At 28.5% G+C, this 18,272-nt stretch overlaps 1 protein-coding gene across 1 annotated transcript in view; it reads right to left on the reverse strand.

Moving 5' to 3' along the window:
• Positions 1–4,242: 4,242 nt before the first annotated feature.
• The window catches only part of FucT6 (alpha-(1,6)-fucosyltransferase), a 49,199-nt gene continuing 35,169 nt past the window's right edge, over positions 4,243–18,272 (reverse strand). The window contains exons 9-11 of the mRNA XM_067288882.1: positions 15,257–15,433; positions 7,031–7,181; positions 4,243–4,647 (exon numbers count right to left, since the gene is read on the reverse strand). Coding sequence (XP_067144983.1) covers positions 4,324–4,647; positions 7,031–7,181; positions 15,257–15,433 — 652 coding nt within the window. The 3' untranslated portion in view covers positions 4,243–4,323. The remainder of the gene's footprint in view (positions 4,648–7,030; positions 7,182–15,256; positions 15,434–18,272) is intronic.

Below are 18,272 nucleotides of genomic sequence, written 5' to 3' on the forward strand. Positions count from 1 at the left end.
ATTTAACAAAATAAAGAAAAAAATTTTACTGTATTTATTTCATTATCATATCCATTATTCATCTTAAATATAAAAAGAATTACAGAATATTACATAAAGTAAAATGTTAGCAGTAAATGTAATGATTAATTATTTATTTCTAATCGCTTAATTTTATTTTTGTATTAGAAATTTTGTTACAAAAACTTTACTATGCCATTTTTGATCATCATTTGTTCGTGGAAAGTGGTTGACAAAATACTGTATTAGAGTTTGATATTTTATTTCTTCAAAGTTCCTAACTAAATATTGTAACTTACATGTCATAATTTGATCATGAATTATAGATACATAGGAAAAAATTTTGAATGTTGCATCTATGAAATTGGTGCTTGAGTTAAACAATGAATACAACAGTATAAATATTAAAGCAAAATGAAAAAAAATCAATAAATATATATTTAATATAATTTCATGTAGATTTAGCTACAGCATTCTAATATAAACAACAACATTTAAATATCAAATTCTTATCTATACACAGATGATAATTGTATATTATTAAAAGTTATTTGAAGAATAAGTTGAAGATGAGAAATTAAAATTATCTTATGATAGATTTTTAATTTTACATTAATTAATTGTAATTTTAAAATTCACAATAAATTACAATTTATAACATTCTAGATAATTTAACAAATTGATTACGGATTTTCTATTAAATAAAGAAAACTAAATATAAACTAATTTTAAGACATTATGAACTATATACTTGAAGTAATTAGACAAAAGAAATATTAATTTAAAACTATGAAAATTACAATACCTTAATATAAAATTATACATATATAAATTTCAAATATTTTCTCCTAAATGCAATTTATTATGTAGTTATACTTTTATTATTATTATCTAAAATTATAATATGGATGATAATTTCATGCCGGATCTGTAGCTATAAAACTTTGCCACATACAATTTCTTTGCCTATTTTATGTACCAGAAATAAATTTACACTGAGACTATGAATGAAATATTATCAGTTTAAGTAATTTAAAAAGTTTTAAATAATTTTTTTCACTCCTTTTCCCCTGACTTTATCATTAATTATGATTGTATTCAGTTTTTTTTATGCAGTGGAATATATGCACAGCTTTATTAGATGAATATCAGCAGCTACATTGGTTTCAGATTAAAGAAATAATAGCAATTTATTATATATAATTAGAAATTATTGTTTCATTTGGCCAAATATTTCTATGATTTTATAGATTTGCGAATTTTTGAATTTCTACTATTTAATGATCGAATTTCTTTAGGTCAAATCACGACTTTTCTAATTTTTTTTTATACTTGTAGAAACATTTAGTTATTCAAAATTATAAAAACTGACAACATCCAAAATAATTTATATAATATTCTAAAGGAAATTAAAATTATAAGGTTATATTTAATTGCTAAAAATTCATGGCATTACTGGGATCTGATAATTAAATATTCACTATTAAAACAACTGACATATTTCTAGGCTGCCAGGGAAAGAGAGTAGAAGTCAGAAAATGGTCAAAATAAGAAAAGTCCACGGCCGGAGTCCTGGAAGGGATTTCGATCTTTTGGTCTAAGTAGTTTAATTTAATTCTGACTTACACTACTTAGACCAAAAGATCGAAATCCCTTCCAGGACTCCGGCCGTGGACTTTTCTTATTTTGACCATTTTCTCACTTGTACTCTCTTTCCCTGGCAGCCTAGATTTATATATTGTATTTGTATTTTCAAACATCCAACTTGATCAAATTTATTTATCCAGAATAACTTCTTGTAAGATTAGTATTCTAAATATCTAACACTTATGTAAAATTGAATTCAAAAGAGAAAACTTATTAAGCCAATATAAGATGAAATAAAAATTAAAAAGCCAAAATTTGATTCTTTTTATAACTGCATCAAAAGAACAGACACTGCTGACTCTTGAAATAAACACCTCAAACATTGTGCTCGAATATCTTGAATTTCTTATCTACGATAACTTTTTTCCCTTGCGAACTGCCATAATGAATGTGTGTGTATTTGTTTGTGTAATATTTTTATTGAAATTTTTGCATTCAATGAACCTTTATATACACACAATTTGGAATACATACATATAACCTAAGTTAACGACTTAATTTTCAGTGAATTTTCTTCTTTTCGTTATAATAACGTTCTGTTTGGTAGTGTAAGGCATTTCTAGTTGTTGCAACATTGCTAAACTTTTCACTCTATTTCTCTTATTTTCATTTGGTCACCTGGTATAATAAAGCAAGAAAAAGTTTTGGAACAAACATCTCTTATGCACCTGTGAATATCTTTGGAGATTAATTTAATATAGTAAATATACTAGATTTATGATATATCAAAACTTGAAGACAGAATTTGGCACTTAACATGTTTGAAGCTTCATTTCAATTATCAGATTCTCAGACTAGTCAAACTGATAAATCAAAGGTTCAATCAAAAAGATCAATGCATCATTATAAATATAATCACTAATTTGATATAAATAGTTTTATTTCTGATGTTTGGAGAAAATAAACTCATTCAGATACTCCATGTAAGAAATGCTTATTATATTTTTATAATTCCAAATTAATGCTGTATTATTAATGACTGGATTTAGTTAAAATCATATATTTTTCCAAATTTTGAATGGCAACAAAACGATTAATATCTTATGAAATTTAGCCAATGTTCAGAATAGAAATTGCAATATACAAATTTTTTGGTTAATGTTACCTATGGTTCCAAAATGGTGGCTCGTTGCTGGAATCGGAGTTCTAACCTAACCTAATCTATTCTAATAAATTACCGTAATTATTACCAACAAAATTATTAGAATAGGTTAGGTTAGGTTAGAATGTGCATCCCCACTGTTTCCTTTCTTCTATTTGCTGGACTCGGAGATGAGCCGCCATTTTGGAACCATAGGTAATATAAACTTTAAATTAAATATAAAAAATTTGGTTAAAGATTTTAATTGTTGCAGGTTGAAAAGAAGAACAAGAAATTTTTCTCGAGTTCTTTAATCTTAGAAGTATTTCCCTACAACAGACAACAAAAACAAGTTCACTTTTTATAACTTTACATAAATGGATTTAAAATTAGGTCGATCAACAACACAAAAGATGGGAGAACAATGCCTTAATCGTAATTATTTGTGAAAAAAATCATGAATATTCAAATTGGAGTTAATGTAGATCACTTGTAAAATTTATAAGAAACCACTTTCACTTCTGCATTTTGCTGAAATTATTTGAGTATTTTTTAAAGTTTACTTAAGAAAGTAAAAATTCTATTATTTACAAAATATACAGATCCCAATAAAGTCAGGAGTATCCCAATAAGTTTTTAAAATGAGTAATACTACATGCATTCATAAAATAACACTGATTTTTCTTATTAATCAACTAAAAGTACCAATTTCTAATCAAAATATCAACTGACTCTCACAAGAGAAATGCATTTGATTCTAAATTTAATTCTCACCTGAGATTAAATCATATGCTTTTTTTTTATAAGTCTCTTTTTTAACTGGCGATATTTTTATGCTTAAATATATACTTTGAATGTTATTTATTGAAAACAATAAAAGTCTCTAGCCACTAAAATTTTAAATTCTCATCTTCAAAATTGAATAATTTATCATTATTAAATATATTGAAATTATTACCATAAAAAATTACTTTGGAAAATTTTTTTTATAATTTTCATTTCATCATATTAAAAAAGTATGATGATTCTATTTCTAATTTTACATGGAAAGTGCAAACTGTATTAATACAAACTGTACAGTACTTGAGCATACTTCAGATATAATGAAAATCACATATGGCATAAATTACATCAAGATGGACACTATAACAAAGATATGAAGAATGAGATTTTTTTTACATGTAAAACTTCTGTACATACCCTTCATAGAGTAATGATGATATGATAAAGTATTTTTTAAATATTAAATAAATTTTGAAGAACACCATTAATGTCTCATGTTTAACCTATTAATTATGGATTAATAGAAAATAATTTGAATTTCCATTGGAAAAAATATATATATATATGTATATATTAATGTAATATCCAGGCATTTTAGAATAGAAAAATTTATAAAAAGTGCAAGACTAAAATTCACTAAAATGATATTTGTTTTAAGTCCCTGATATTAAAAATCTTCATGTAAAGTTATATATTTATAGCTTCTTTTATGATAGAAATAAACTGTAGACTTTATAATTTTAGTAACAGATTTAAATATCTGTTCTATATTTTTTCAAATAATATTAAATATTTATTAAAAACAATTATGACTAGGAGTTTTTATCAACGCCTTGATATGTAGGAAATTCAACAACATCGACTTTTTCTACCACTTTATACGACGGATAAAGTCCCATTTTTTGAGTTCTTCGATTGACACCTTTAGAATATCCATCCCAATGGTTTCCAGCAATTCCTACAATATCACCTTTATGTAAATCTATTTCAGAAGGTTCTCTTGCATGATGATCATAAAGTGCAATTTGACTATGATCATTCTGTCCTCCAAAATAAAAAATATCATCCAAGGAATGAAAATATGAAGAAGCATCGGGATGAATTGTTTGCATGATTTCATATGCGAGACGACAAACCTAAAATCAGTTATGTTATTATTTTTTAAAAATATATGAAATTCATTATTCATAAAATGTTAAAACTTCAAGTATAAAAACAAAGTAAAAAAGATATTAACTTTTGATTAATCCATTATTATGTATTGGCTAATCTAAATATTGATCATCATCATATTATTCTAATAGAATATATATAACTCAAACACGTTCAAAATAAAAACATCCAAGTTTAATTTCTTGAAATTAATTATAGGAGTGTAAACTAAAAATCTGGAAAAACTCCATATTTTTCTGTGCACGTTCATAAGAAAAACTAAATGTGCAGATTTTCCATTACACTTCAGTTGCTTATTCAATTCCAGATGAAAGGCCTAAAGATGACAAGAACAGAAAAATATTAGAAATTTTTAAAATAGAAAATTGATGAAGGATAAACATTTTAAACATTTGACTGTTTCAAAAAGCATGATATATGATATAATTTAGTGGTTTTTCCTCCTATTCCACACACTATCTAGAGCCAAAAAAGTAAAAGAAAAAAGTTTAAAATGACTGAAGTGAAGCATAAAATGTTAGTAAATTGAGCCAATCTCTTCATTAATATCCCATACACAATGAAATATTTGAATATTTATGAAAAGGAATATTGCTATTAGATGCAATGTACTTGGGTTCAGAAATATTTTGATTCAGTTAGAAAAGCAAATAAGGATGCTCAAATGACTAAACAAAGATTTGCAGCCCAAAACAACCTCGATGTTGTCATGGAGTATGAAATTTTATTTTACATGGGATGGCTTTGAATGTATGGAAAATAAAAATTTTTATTTTAAAATAAGACATTATGCCACAAGTTCAATCGTAAGTTTCCAACAAAGATTTGGTATGGATAGCCAGTATAGCTCTTGTGGACAGTATCAGGCCTTCACTGCACAGTCTAAACTTGCACTCTATATTAACACAAAAATAGATCGTATAATCAAAGAGAGATTAGTCCAATTATTGAAGAAGGTTTATTTGAATGGAGATTATATATTTTGACCAGATATGGCAAGGCCCTCCTACACTCACACACGATGCCTTTAACCAACTTGGGATACAGTACATTCCTAGTAAAAACAATGTGCTTAATGTATCCCAATCAATCGAGACCATTTGAATAGTTTTGGTACCAATTAAAGCCAGTGTATGACAGAGGGTGAAAAATTATTTTCACTGCAGAGCTTCACAGTGTTTCATCAATTTATGACAGAACTTCCAGAACTTTTTTGAAACAAGCAAAAACAGAAGTTTGAAAACATGGAATAAATTTGGTTTTGTTACTGACAGACTGCTCAAATGTTTTCTTTTAATTTCTTTTACATGCATTGTTCATTTTGTATCCCCAAAATTTTCATAATAAATTCATTTTCATATACTCCACATACCCAATTACTTAAATAATTATTGAACTATAATTAAGACTGATCATCTGGCCTTATTCATTTTCATATTCCAGGTTTTTAGTTTACACACACTTATAATTACAATTTAATGTATTAAAATAAACTTGCATTCTGTTTCATCAAAATATGTTTAAATTATATTCAAAAATATAAATTTTCTCTACTTTGAAGAATAAACAACAACAGTTTGTTTCACTCATTCAGATTTATATCCAATACGACTTTACTGATTTCGGCATAAAAAATAATACTAAAAAGTAATACAATACTTATTTCAGAATATTTTATTTTGATTTATTCTTTTATTATTTATTATTGCTGAAGTTTTATTCTTATTTTATCAATCAGTTTAATATTCTTATGATGGTTATGTTGGTTGGTTGGTTTGTTGGTGTTTTTTGGCACAAGGGCCAAGCTGCGCCACAATATTCTTATGAAGAGTAATAACCAAAACTGTTATTGCCTATCCATTTTACATGTATGGTATTATCAACTCACAGCCTTGAGCATATAAAAATATTTTTACTCTTGATATAATGTTAAATCAAAATTTATAGATTTTAATTATAAATTATTCATTGTTATATCTTTTGAAATCTTATATATTTTGTGCATATGTATAACATATGCACAAAATATAAAAATACATTCTCCCATATGTGATATAAAACTTTAAAATGATTCAGAAGTGATTTAAATTTAAAAAATACAATAATTTTTTCATATTAATTACACATTTATAATTCTAATTTCCTTCTTAGGTATTTTGTCTTCAAAAATAAATAGTGTTATAAAAGAAATTCCTTTTTCTTAGACATACTTTAAAGTATATAGTGTTGGGAAAATGCAATTATTGAAAAATATTAAAATCTGAAATTGTTGGTGCAAATTTCAATCTATAATAAATATTTTTTTTAAATATCAACTAATGTTATTAAATAACAAAAATCACTTACTTGTGATGAAAATGTGCATACTAAATAATTACATCTAGAAAGCATATGTATATCCAAAATGACTCCTTTCAAAGATTCAGATGAGTAACGATTACCTAAAGAGGCACTCTTGGCAATGTTAGCATCTCCCAGGAAGACATAATTTGGGTATCTAAAATTAATAATTGTATTTAATTACAAAAATTAACTCCTTTCAGAGGAAAGTTTTGAATTGAAATAACATGATTTCCAATGCAAACCAAAATTTCACACACAGTTAATAAGAGCCTCCAGCCCCTAAGCCCCTAAGGTTTCCATATCTAGTCTCATCTTTCATCTATCTAACTCAGTTCTTGAGATTAAGGGAAGATAGACAGACAGATGACAGTAGGAATTTATAGGTCTACAATTTTTTCAAACTGCAGCCCAATTATCATTCAAATATACACCCAAAAATTTCAAAGCAGATTATACTAATACTTCATAAGTAACACTAAAGTTCCTAATAAGTTTCACAGAACATCTACAATTTTTTTAGACTAATCATAAATCAAGATAATAACGACTTAAGAAATCTCTTAAGATATTCTACAAATCTATTTAACAGTAATATAAAATAAAATTACTATTTAGATAAAGTTTTGTTTTTATTTAAAGATGTTTAAATCATTAAATTCAAACAAAGCCATCAATTATTTTTGCAAAACGAATTGACATAACATTCAGAGTTAATAATTTAGTACAGATTAATTCTATATTGACAATGCATATGTACAGTATAGTAGACCTCCCTATAACACGGTAGATAAGTTCCGTGTTATATGAATCCATGTTGTACGAGTCATTTAAATACATGAGCCAATCACAGCCCGTGTGCCGGGCTGTGACTGGCTCATGTATTTAAGTGGGTATTTAATGGGTTTTCATGTATTTAAGTGAGTTCATGGGTGTATTTAAGTGACTCGTACAACACGGATTCATATAACATGGAACGTATCTACTGTGTTATAGGAGGGGTCTACTGTACTTAAATGTATGGCTACTTCTTATGATAGATTTTTATCCTTGTGAATAAGAAAAAATGCTATTTTCAGTTGTTACAAATTATCTTCATTACTACTAAAAATAAATTACAATATTTTTTAAATTTCCCATGCTATGTATTTTCATTCCATTAATGGGAAGGATTTGCTAAGAAAATAATGAATGAATCATCATCATACTGACCATATTAGAAAATTGATACATTTTTATGTATTGTAGAATAGTCTAATAAGATATTAATAAGTAGCAATAATAATTTCAACTTTATCTTAGAGGAAATAACTCCAAAATACTATATAAATGGAAAATGTTTGTAATATCTATACTATTAAAATATAAGAGTACTTCAAGAATTAAAATGTCATTGTAAAAAAGCAATGTTTATATTAAATTTATAGTTGTGATAACTCACAGACACCTTCCATACTTATTCCAGCAAGTATGTTTATTGGAAAAAAATGCATTTTCGATCACTTTATCAAGTAATTATTCTTATGTATTTGTTATTGATACAAGTACTTCCATACAAGGGAGAAAAATAAAGCAAAATTAATAAATAAGCAGCCACACAATGATCTTTTAATTGTGCTTAAACAATACAATTAACATAAATAGTGCACAATTTTTTTATTAAATCTTTGTAATTTATACAACATTATCTTTGACATATTTTTCTCATACAAATAATTCTTTACAAAATCGTCAGTGAGAATCTCTCTCTAACAAATGTAAAACTGAACACGATGCGAAAATATGCATTAATATACAATCACGATTGGTAATACAATATGGGAAAGAATGCTCCTTGGAAATATCTACATACTGACCACTCAACATAATCCAGTATTTATGTAAGACGTAATTGCATTAACAGACTTTTCATGGGAAATCCAATGTTATAATTAATTGGCAGTCTGCCAACCTGTACTACTTTCATAAATATTATGTCGCTGAAGTGAAACGTAAGTAATATCTTGATTCCATAATTGATCACATCTAGTTTGTATTATTGGAATAATTGGTATTATATCACATATATGAGTTCTCAACTGTAGCTGTGAATGATTCAGAAATACAAAAGAATAGCTTAAATTATCAAAAATGTTTTTAATTGATAACACCCCATTTCCGTTGCTTTCTTAAAGAATCAAACACGATGAGGAAGATCAATTATCTTAGACCGAAACAATAAAATACTTTTTAAAATACTAATTTCAAGTGGTGGTCTCCCTGATTCCAATCTTACAACAGAACCAGGCACTGAACATTCGAGCTTAAATAATCTTTTGAAATATCTTATTGAAAAAATTGAGAAGGTTCAATTAAGATTTAAACCCCAAACTGGGATCAAATATGTCGAAACAACATAGTGTCGAAAGTTCGAGCATTGCTTTAATAGAGTTCATCCTCATTTTTGACTGTAGTGCCAAAAGACAACCTGTCTTCTGTAATGTAGGTTTATTATATCCAAATGATGACTGAAAACACCAGAGGAGGAAAAATTCAATGCTAAATATTTAAAATGAGAAACAAAATCAATTTCCACATTGTTAATAAAATTTTATCAGTTTTATGAAGTCTTCCTCCATTTTGAAATACCAATCCCTTTGTTTTCTGAAAATTATATGTGGGAAAATGATCTTTCTATTAATCAGATAATAAAATCAGTTTCTTTTGTAAAGATGACTTCAAGTCTGCTAGTAATAATATATCATCTGCATATAGAAGATAGTGCAGTTCATCCATGACATTTAGGTAAAAGCCCAAAAGATCTGAATGATGAAATATCCCTGGAAGATCATTTATAAACAAACATCAAAAGGCCTAGTGGTTCACCCTGGGGTAAACCTCTAGTGGAATTGAGCATATCTCCCTTTATTTGATAAAGGGTAGTAGAAAACAAATTCCTAAGCAAAATAATGAAGGATTTGGAGAGTCCCAAATTATAAAGTTTGCTCCACAATAAATGAATGTTAACATTATCAAATGCCTTTTTTAAGTCAATAAAAAGTGAATAACTTTTCCTCCTTTTCCTCAATAACACACATTGAATGAAACCATTAAGAACCTTCATTCTTAATGGTTTCATTCAAAATTCATATAAATTGTCCTTCTGCCCTGAACAAAGGCACCTTGAAATATTGAGATAGCATTATGCTCATTTAACCATTTTATTAATCGATTTGATAATAAACTAGTAAACAATTTTCTAAACATGTTCAACAATGCTATTGGATGGTAATTATGTGGATTAGATCTTTCACCTTTCTTGTAAATCATTTTTAATAAAACTTTCTTCCATATCTCTGGAAAAGCCAGTCTCTCTAATTTTATTGAACAAACTAAGAAAATTTCTAAACAGATTGTCCTCGGCAAATGTTTAAATAAATTTGTTTTTCACCCCGTCCATACCAGGAGATGAACTCTTTTTTTAATCTTTGGATTGCCATTTTTAATTCATCAAATGAGAAAAGATCATCCAAAAGAGGAGAATTCATAGTCAGCAAGACAATGAGACAGCTACTATTAAAATCCAATTTCAAAAGACTTATCCATCCATCAGTAGAAATCCGACTCTCTGCAATTCACTTAACATACACTTGGTTTATGATTTTCCAAGTCTCTTGACAACCTTGTAGTTTGCAACCATTTACTTATGTTAGTCCAATAGTTTTTCTTCTTGACTCAACTATAAAATTAGTTTTTGTTCATTATGTAAATATATTTAACCAAATTCTCATTCAAGCAAGATCCGCAAAACTCTCGCAGCACCCTATTTTTCTCTTTTTTCACAGTTATACAGTCTTTATCAAACCATCCAAAACCAACTCTGCCTCTTATCCCAAATTCTGTTACTAATCCACATTATTTTGGAAATCTGCTAGGCAATGATTAATGAATAAGTTAGTTCTATATTGTCAATAGGCTCTCCAATTTTATACAAATCATCAACAGCATGAATAAACATGCTTACTTTTTCTTTTTCCATATCAACCTTTCCTGTTCTCTTTGTATAGCATAAGTTGTGTTATCAAACAATAATTCTAGTACTACCAAAAGACAGTCCCAGACACGTAGACCTCAGAAATGTAAAAATCTTCAAGATGCTTGATCAGTCCCTCACTTAATACTAATAAGTTATCACTGATGCTCCCAATTTGGATATGTGTGTAAAATTAGCTGGGGAATCATGAGGATGACGACCATTTATTATATATAAATTATAGTCTTTAACCAATTCAATAAACTGGTCACCCTGCTTATTGTTAACCAAATCTTTTGATAATGATGAATTCAAAATAACATTTCCATGAAAAATATTGTCCATCTTCGTACCAATCCTGGCGTTTGAATCATCTAATAATAGATCATCATGATCGACAGAATAACTAGAAATCAAATCTTCCAGATAAACCAATATGTAATTAAAAACAGATATATGCAGATAATATAAAATAATAATTAAATTTTGAGAATTGCTGAATTTCTTTTGATCAAAAATTAGTCTTGTAACAATTAAATATTGCATTGTCTTAAGCAGAACTGCATCTCCTAAATTCTCGTTGATACAAAGACGACCTCCTGATGGCCTTAGTTGCCAGCGTTTCAAATACCCGCATTGTTGGGTAAATCTTATTTTTGATTTAACTGGGAAAGTAAGCCAAGTCTCTGTCAGGCCCAAAATTGAAAACTGCAGAAAATAATCTACAAATTCTCTGTCATTTAAATTAAACAAAAAGGTTCTTTGGCAATTCCATGCCATAATTTTTACCTTCAGCTTGTGTAAATTTCAATTAAGTGGGACTTTGAGGTCCCGAGTTCAGAGTTTAAACAAAAAAGTAAGATTCACAAACTCGCCTCCTAGATCTATAGTAAACTTTTCAGAATCAACTGTCAAAATGTCTGCAATTAATCAAACTTTCCTCTTTTCAGATTTATATTGGTGATAGAAAGGTAATAGTTTTGTGTGTCTTAACCTAGATCTACCAACACAAGTCGTCAAAGAGCTTAATTTTTGTAAATTTTGCATGGTTTTTAAGATTATTTATTCTTTTAAAAATTAACTTTTTATCTGATAACGATGATAACTAAACCAAAATAGTATTTAATTTATGAAGCTTTGTTATCCTTGCCATTAGAATAGTCCTATGCTCTTCTACTATTACCATAAACAGCTCATGTACAGTACTTTATTACTCAGATCATCACTGGTCTCCATCAGATCCTGGATTACTATATTTTTCCTTCGCAGCTCATTTGCCAATGAGTCAACACTATGCAAAAGCAAACTATCTTTGCTTTGAGATTCCTGCTTAAACTTAAAAAAGACTTACTTGAATCAGATTTAGTAGAAAAAAAATCGTCCAATTTCACAATTTTCAACATAAGTTCACTAGGAGAATAATGTCTCTTGCTCTTAACATTAGGAAACTGAATTGGTGAATTGAGAGGAGTACAAGACAAAGAGAAGGTATTTTCTTCGATTCCACTAAGAGTCAACAGAAATACTGATACAACTATATAAAAAGCAATATTTTCCATAATTTTTAACTTTACAAAAAGTCACTAACAAACATCAACACAGTTGGCTGACTACAACACCCCCTTTATCAAGTTATTATATGAAGGGCTCTGAAAGAATTAAATGAAATGTGTGTGTGATTTATTATATTATTTTCCAGCTTTTATTGGTGTTTTAACTTTATGGCTGATTCAAATTCAGTAAAGTTTTATAAAGGAATTATTTGTGAAATTTAAACAAATAATTGTTTTAAATAATTGTTTAAAAATCAAATAAAAAATTTAAACAAATAATCAATGATCTGTAAGGTTTTTTAGCAAGTGTAATAGTAATTACTACACTAAAACTATAAATACAAAGAACAAACCAATGTTTAAAAAAAAAAAAATACTACTGAAAACAAAAAATAATCACAATATAGAAAAATTCAAAAGAATAAAAAGTATAAAATTAAAAAACTCTTCGGAAAAAAAAAACATAACAGATCAAAAAACCAGCAGTGATTTCACTTCAGAAAAAAATTATGATTAATTTGAACAACAGGATCAATCCAACGATAATGATAAATCAATTCCAGACTTAAATATAAAAGAGGAAATTAAGAAATATTACAACTAAAGTATTAAAAAAGATAATTTGTATCAACTAGAGCAAAAGAAGAGATGCTACAGAAATTTCTGTATATGGGTCACCTGCATGGCTAGCCTTAGTAGATAAGTAGGCTACTATAAAAATGCAATAGTCCACAATCACTAGCAACACATTATTGAGCAATAAACTGCCATACTAATGTGAGAATTGAGAAAAAGAAAAAAAAAACCTTAACAAATTTTTTTCAAGTCTAAGGTTGCAACTTTCAATGGGAAAATGATACATTTCATCTGAAGAAATCATGCCAACTTCCTTGTCCAACACATTAGTTACCATTTTCCTCATGAATAACTCCAAGGAAGTATCATAAAAAATTTTCTGATTGGACAGTCCTATCCAAGAATATGACAGTTTTTTGACCAATTTTAATGAATTATTAAATGTTCACCAAGTTTCCAAGATGGTTATTCCACAAGGAGAGAGAGAACTATTTTTTGGATTGCTTGAATTTACAGAGTCAGTTCCTTCGCCCACCTCTTAACCTTCTCTCATATATGAAACTGCTTGCCCACAAGTTGAATACTTAGTGTCAGAAATATTCCAATGTACATTCAGGACAAATGAAACGCCACAACTGGTGTCAGAATAGGGTCCCAGAAATTCATACAAGCATTTGGTTTGCATATGACAAGCAAGGAGTTGTCATATGCAAACAAAATGCTTGGTAAAAACAGTAAAGGCTAAACAATAAGAGTTAAATTTCATTCCTCTTTACCTCATGGCTATTCACATTGGCTAGTATGAGTCTAATACACCTGTTTTTCTATTTCACCAAGTAGCCAATTGCTTGTAACATTTTTTTTTTTACACTATTTAATTTTAAACTCAAATGGTGTGGCATTGGGGGCTAGTAGAAAGAAAGGGGCAGAAGAGTATTAGTGTAAGAAAATGCTGCCCTTTATGGCTACATCTCTGAACATAATGAACATTATACAAGAGGCAGTCAAAAAATTCCCAGAATTTACCTACAGTTAGAAAATGTGATATAAGATAAGGTTATGCATTGCTGTGGTTGGAAGCTCAGTATGTCTATTCGCAGTGTGATAATGCTCATGCAAGTTTAAACTTGCATGGTCATTATTGTAGCATCTTTGTTGGGCATGACTGCTTATCATTCAGTGCGAAAAAACACCAAGTTCATGCGCAAATTGGGGAAGTTATTTCACAGTTTTGCAGGATTGCCTGTGCAGCAGTTTTCCCCAATTTGCGGAAAACTGCTGCACAGGCACTGATGGCCCTGCAGCAAGTTTACGGTAATAAGGCATAAAGAAATCCACAGTTTACAACCAGACAGGAGATGTTGGAAGATGACGAACACAGTGGGAGACCTTCAACATCCAGAAGTGAAGAAAAATATTGAAAAACTTTTGAGAACTGATTAAAAATGATCAAAGAATAACCATCATTGAGTAGGAGCAAGTAGTTGGTATCTCTCACGAACCCATTCATGTAATTCTTTCTGAGAATCTAAAGATGAGAATGTCAGTGCAAAATTTGTTCTGAGGCTGCTGAACCCTGATCAGATGGAATGTCGCATGCTGGTCTGTGCAGAGATGTTTGACAAAATGGACCTCAAAGGGACACATTTTGCAAGCAGGGAGGACATCATATTGAATACGACTGCCTAACTGTGGAAGATTCCAAAGGAAGCATTCCATGCCTGCTTTCAACAGTGGCAGGATCTATGGAACAAGTCTGTCTGTGCAGGAGGGTCCCACTTTGATGATGATTAGGTCTGCGTTGCCATATCTCATGCCACTACAGTGCACGATCACAATTCCGGGAACTTTTTGACTGCCCCTTGTATATATATATTAGTAATATTTATTACATTGGAAATGTGTATATATACACACTGCCAATGTATTAAATATTACAGAATAAATTGTTAATATAGAAGAAACTAATTTGTGTTGTCTACAGAATTGAAATCATTTGTTTCATTTATTCTAAATTCTAAAAAAATTATTTGAATTGCAATCAGATATTTAATAACTATAATTAAAAAAAATAAAAGGATTAAAAATTACTTTTTTTGACTTTCTTGTAAAAGATTAGGTTCATCTGTTGCTAGATATATTCGTCTTTTCTCAACCTTTTCAACTAATTCCAATTGTTGATAATATTCATCAACAAACTCCATATATTCCTCTATCCCATGAAATGCAGCTTCTGTTCCAACTTTGTCAGTTCTTCTAACATGTATTCTTAAAAAAAATAACATTTTATTGATCACATCATTGTAATAGAAATAATGTTTTTAACTATGTATCAATGTATTACATTGACATGAAAAATGTTAATCAAATTATCTTTATAATTACTTATTACCTTATGCAATTATTTATACTATAAATACACAATAATTAATTTATTCTTACAACCCATATTAAAAGTATATGAAAACATATTTTTATTATTTTACATAAAAAATCTGTTACTACCATTAATGTATTAAAGTATAGACATCTCCCATATAACATGATAGTTAGGTTCAAAGCAAGTGCCATGTTATGTGAATCCATGCTGTACAAAACAAAGGACTAGATGGTTAGGTTCCAAAGGTTAACTAAAGTGTAGTATTCTTTTATGTAATTAAGAGAAATGTGTTTATTAAAGCAATCAATAATTAACTAACTGAGACATTGAACTTTACTTATTGGTTACTGGTTCAGCTAATGTGCATTCTTATTCAATGAGAAATGTAGCATCAATGCTTCTTACACACATTCTGCCTTTAATCGTATATTGAAGTTTCTATTCAGCATTATGACGCTTAATGCATAATGTATATTATAGTATTGTTATTCATTAGCATTATAACTTCTATTGTAAATAATTATCATTGTCGCAGTTCTTTTGGCTTGTTATCTATTTTCAACCATTTGTAATTTGTTAACTTTGTTACTTATATTGTAGAATATTTAATTTACATTAATTATACTGTGTGTTAAGCTCAGCGGTGCTGGCATTGTACATTGTACAGACTGAATAAAAGTACAGTAAAGCGTCGTTTATCCGAATCAATTGGGGACTGGGGTTGTTCGGATAACCGATTATGTACAAAAAAATATATTAACCTATCCGATGTTGAAATTTTTCTCTGTTGCATGTCACTTTGTGTTGAATTTTTCTCCATTGCATGTCGCTTCTTGTTGAATTTTCGTCGATTTTATGCCTAACGAAAATTTTTATAATAATAATTGAGGCTATTGTATCGTTAAAAATTATTTCTTTATTTTGTACAAACAAAATAAATATATTGAAAAATATAAAAACAAAAAAATTATACTTTAGAAGTTAATCTAGTATCAAAAACGTTCGATTCAGCACGACACAGTCTGACTGGAAAGCTTTCTGATAACCGGCTTTTGGGTAAACGACGCTCTACTGTATTGTATTGTCTAGGGGCAGCAAGAAACTGTCCTAACAGCTCTGTTACATTGCTGTACCTGTTCCTTCTTGCCAATAAGAATCAAGTAGTGGTCATCTCTTGCTGTTGTGGCAGATGGGTGACCCTGCCCTTGTCTTCTTCATACTGTGCCAGTCCTTAAAAGCAATTCCACAGTCTGCTAATCACACTTTGGATGTTCCAAGTGCTGTTGCCACTATCGTCTGTGTTTGACTAGCTTCAAGATGTCATATGGCTACGCATTCAGGCAAATCATGTTGCAGGGACATTGCAGGATGTGCACTTTCAAGATCAGGGAACTTGCAGGTATGCCAGTACTTTCAGCCTTTTGTATAGTGCATTTTCATTAGTGAAATAAAAATTGATTTTGCATCTCATTTGCATAATTAAACAACTTTCTCACTTTCTTTCACTTGTCATTTGCTTTTCTGATGCTCTTGTTTAATAAAAAAGAAATCAAATGCTTCTTTTTATTGCTTCATATTCATTTTGAAATATCCCCTAATTTTTGTGAGCAGTGTATTTATGTTCAGGATTAAAAATTTCAAATATACACCTACATATGACAATGTACAACTCACATAATATATTATTGAATTTATTTGGAAATCCAATTTGGAGACTTAACTACTTATTTGATCTGAAATATTTCCATATTTATTTTTTCAAAGATTATATCAACTAAAAATCCATACCAGTACATGGACATTTTATCTGCCAGGAAACAAATCAAATCTGGTTCTTCCCATTCTTTTTAAAACACACAATAAAATTTTATCAACTAAAATTTAACAATGATGAAAACATAACTTTGTTTTAACATTTCTTGAAGAAGAAAAGTAGAAGACAGGAAATCAATCAACTATGGAAAACAAAATTAAACAAAATACTACAAACATTTGGTGTAACTGTTCTTTTGTTTGAGAATGACATTCATGAGTGGATATACACTACCACCAGATTCTGCAATATGACAGTGTATAAACAAAGATCAATACAATTTACATAGATTGATTTATCATTCATGGTATCCAAAAATATTAAAAATATCTTCACTACAACCATACATAAACTATTGAAAATATATGTAAAAAGATTAACAATTCAAATATGACTAAATAAAAGTTCACTAATCACTGGAATATATAAATTTGTTAAATAAACATTATTGATGTGACTCCAGCAATTTTTCAATATTAAATATACTGAAAGACTGAGAAATTTACACAAATATGAGAATCATTTGGAATACCTCATATAATCCAGCAAAACTTAACTCAAGACTTTAGAATAAACTTTAAACTCTCATAGAAAAAATTGTACAATTTGTATAATTTTCTAATTAAAACTGTGAAGGAAGATGTAACTATTAAATAATCAATTAAATATAAGAATTTAGAAGGAAATAACTAAAGATTTAAAAACTTTTGGTATGTTTACAAGATGTATATCTTAATATTTGTAATTGCTTAGATCCTGAGTAACAGGGTGCCCATCCTTTATGCTAATAACGATTAATAATAATAATAATAATAATATTTATTATATAATGTAATAATTATGCACAACTAGAAAAAAAATAAAGTTACATGTTATATTAATACATAATTTTTTTTAATTTTGAAAGAATTTAG

This window comes from Centruroides vittatus, unplaced genomic scaffold, assembly GCF_030686945.1.
Source record: "Centruroides vittatus isolate TY-2023 unplaced genomic scaffold, ASM3068694v2 scaffold_944, whole genome shotgun sequence".
In the NCBI taxonomy this organism is placed as follows: Eukaryota; Metazoa; Arthropoda; class Arachnida; order Scorpiones; family Buthidae; genus Centruroides; species Centruroides vittatus.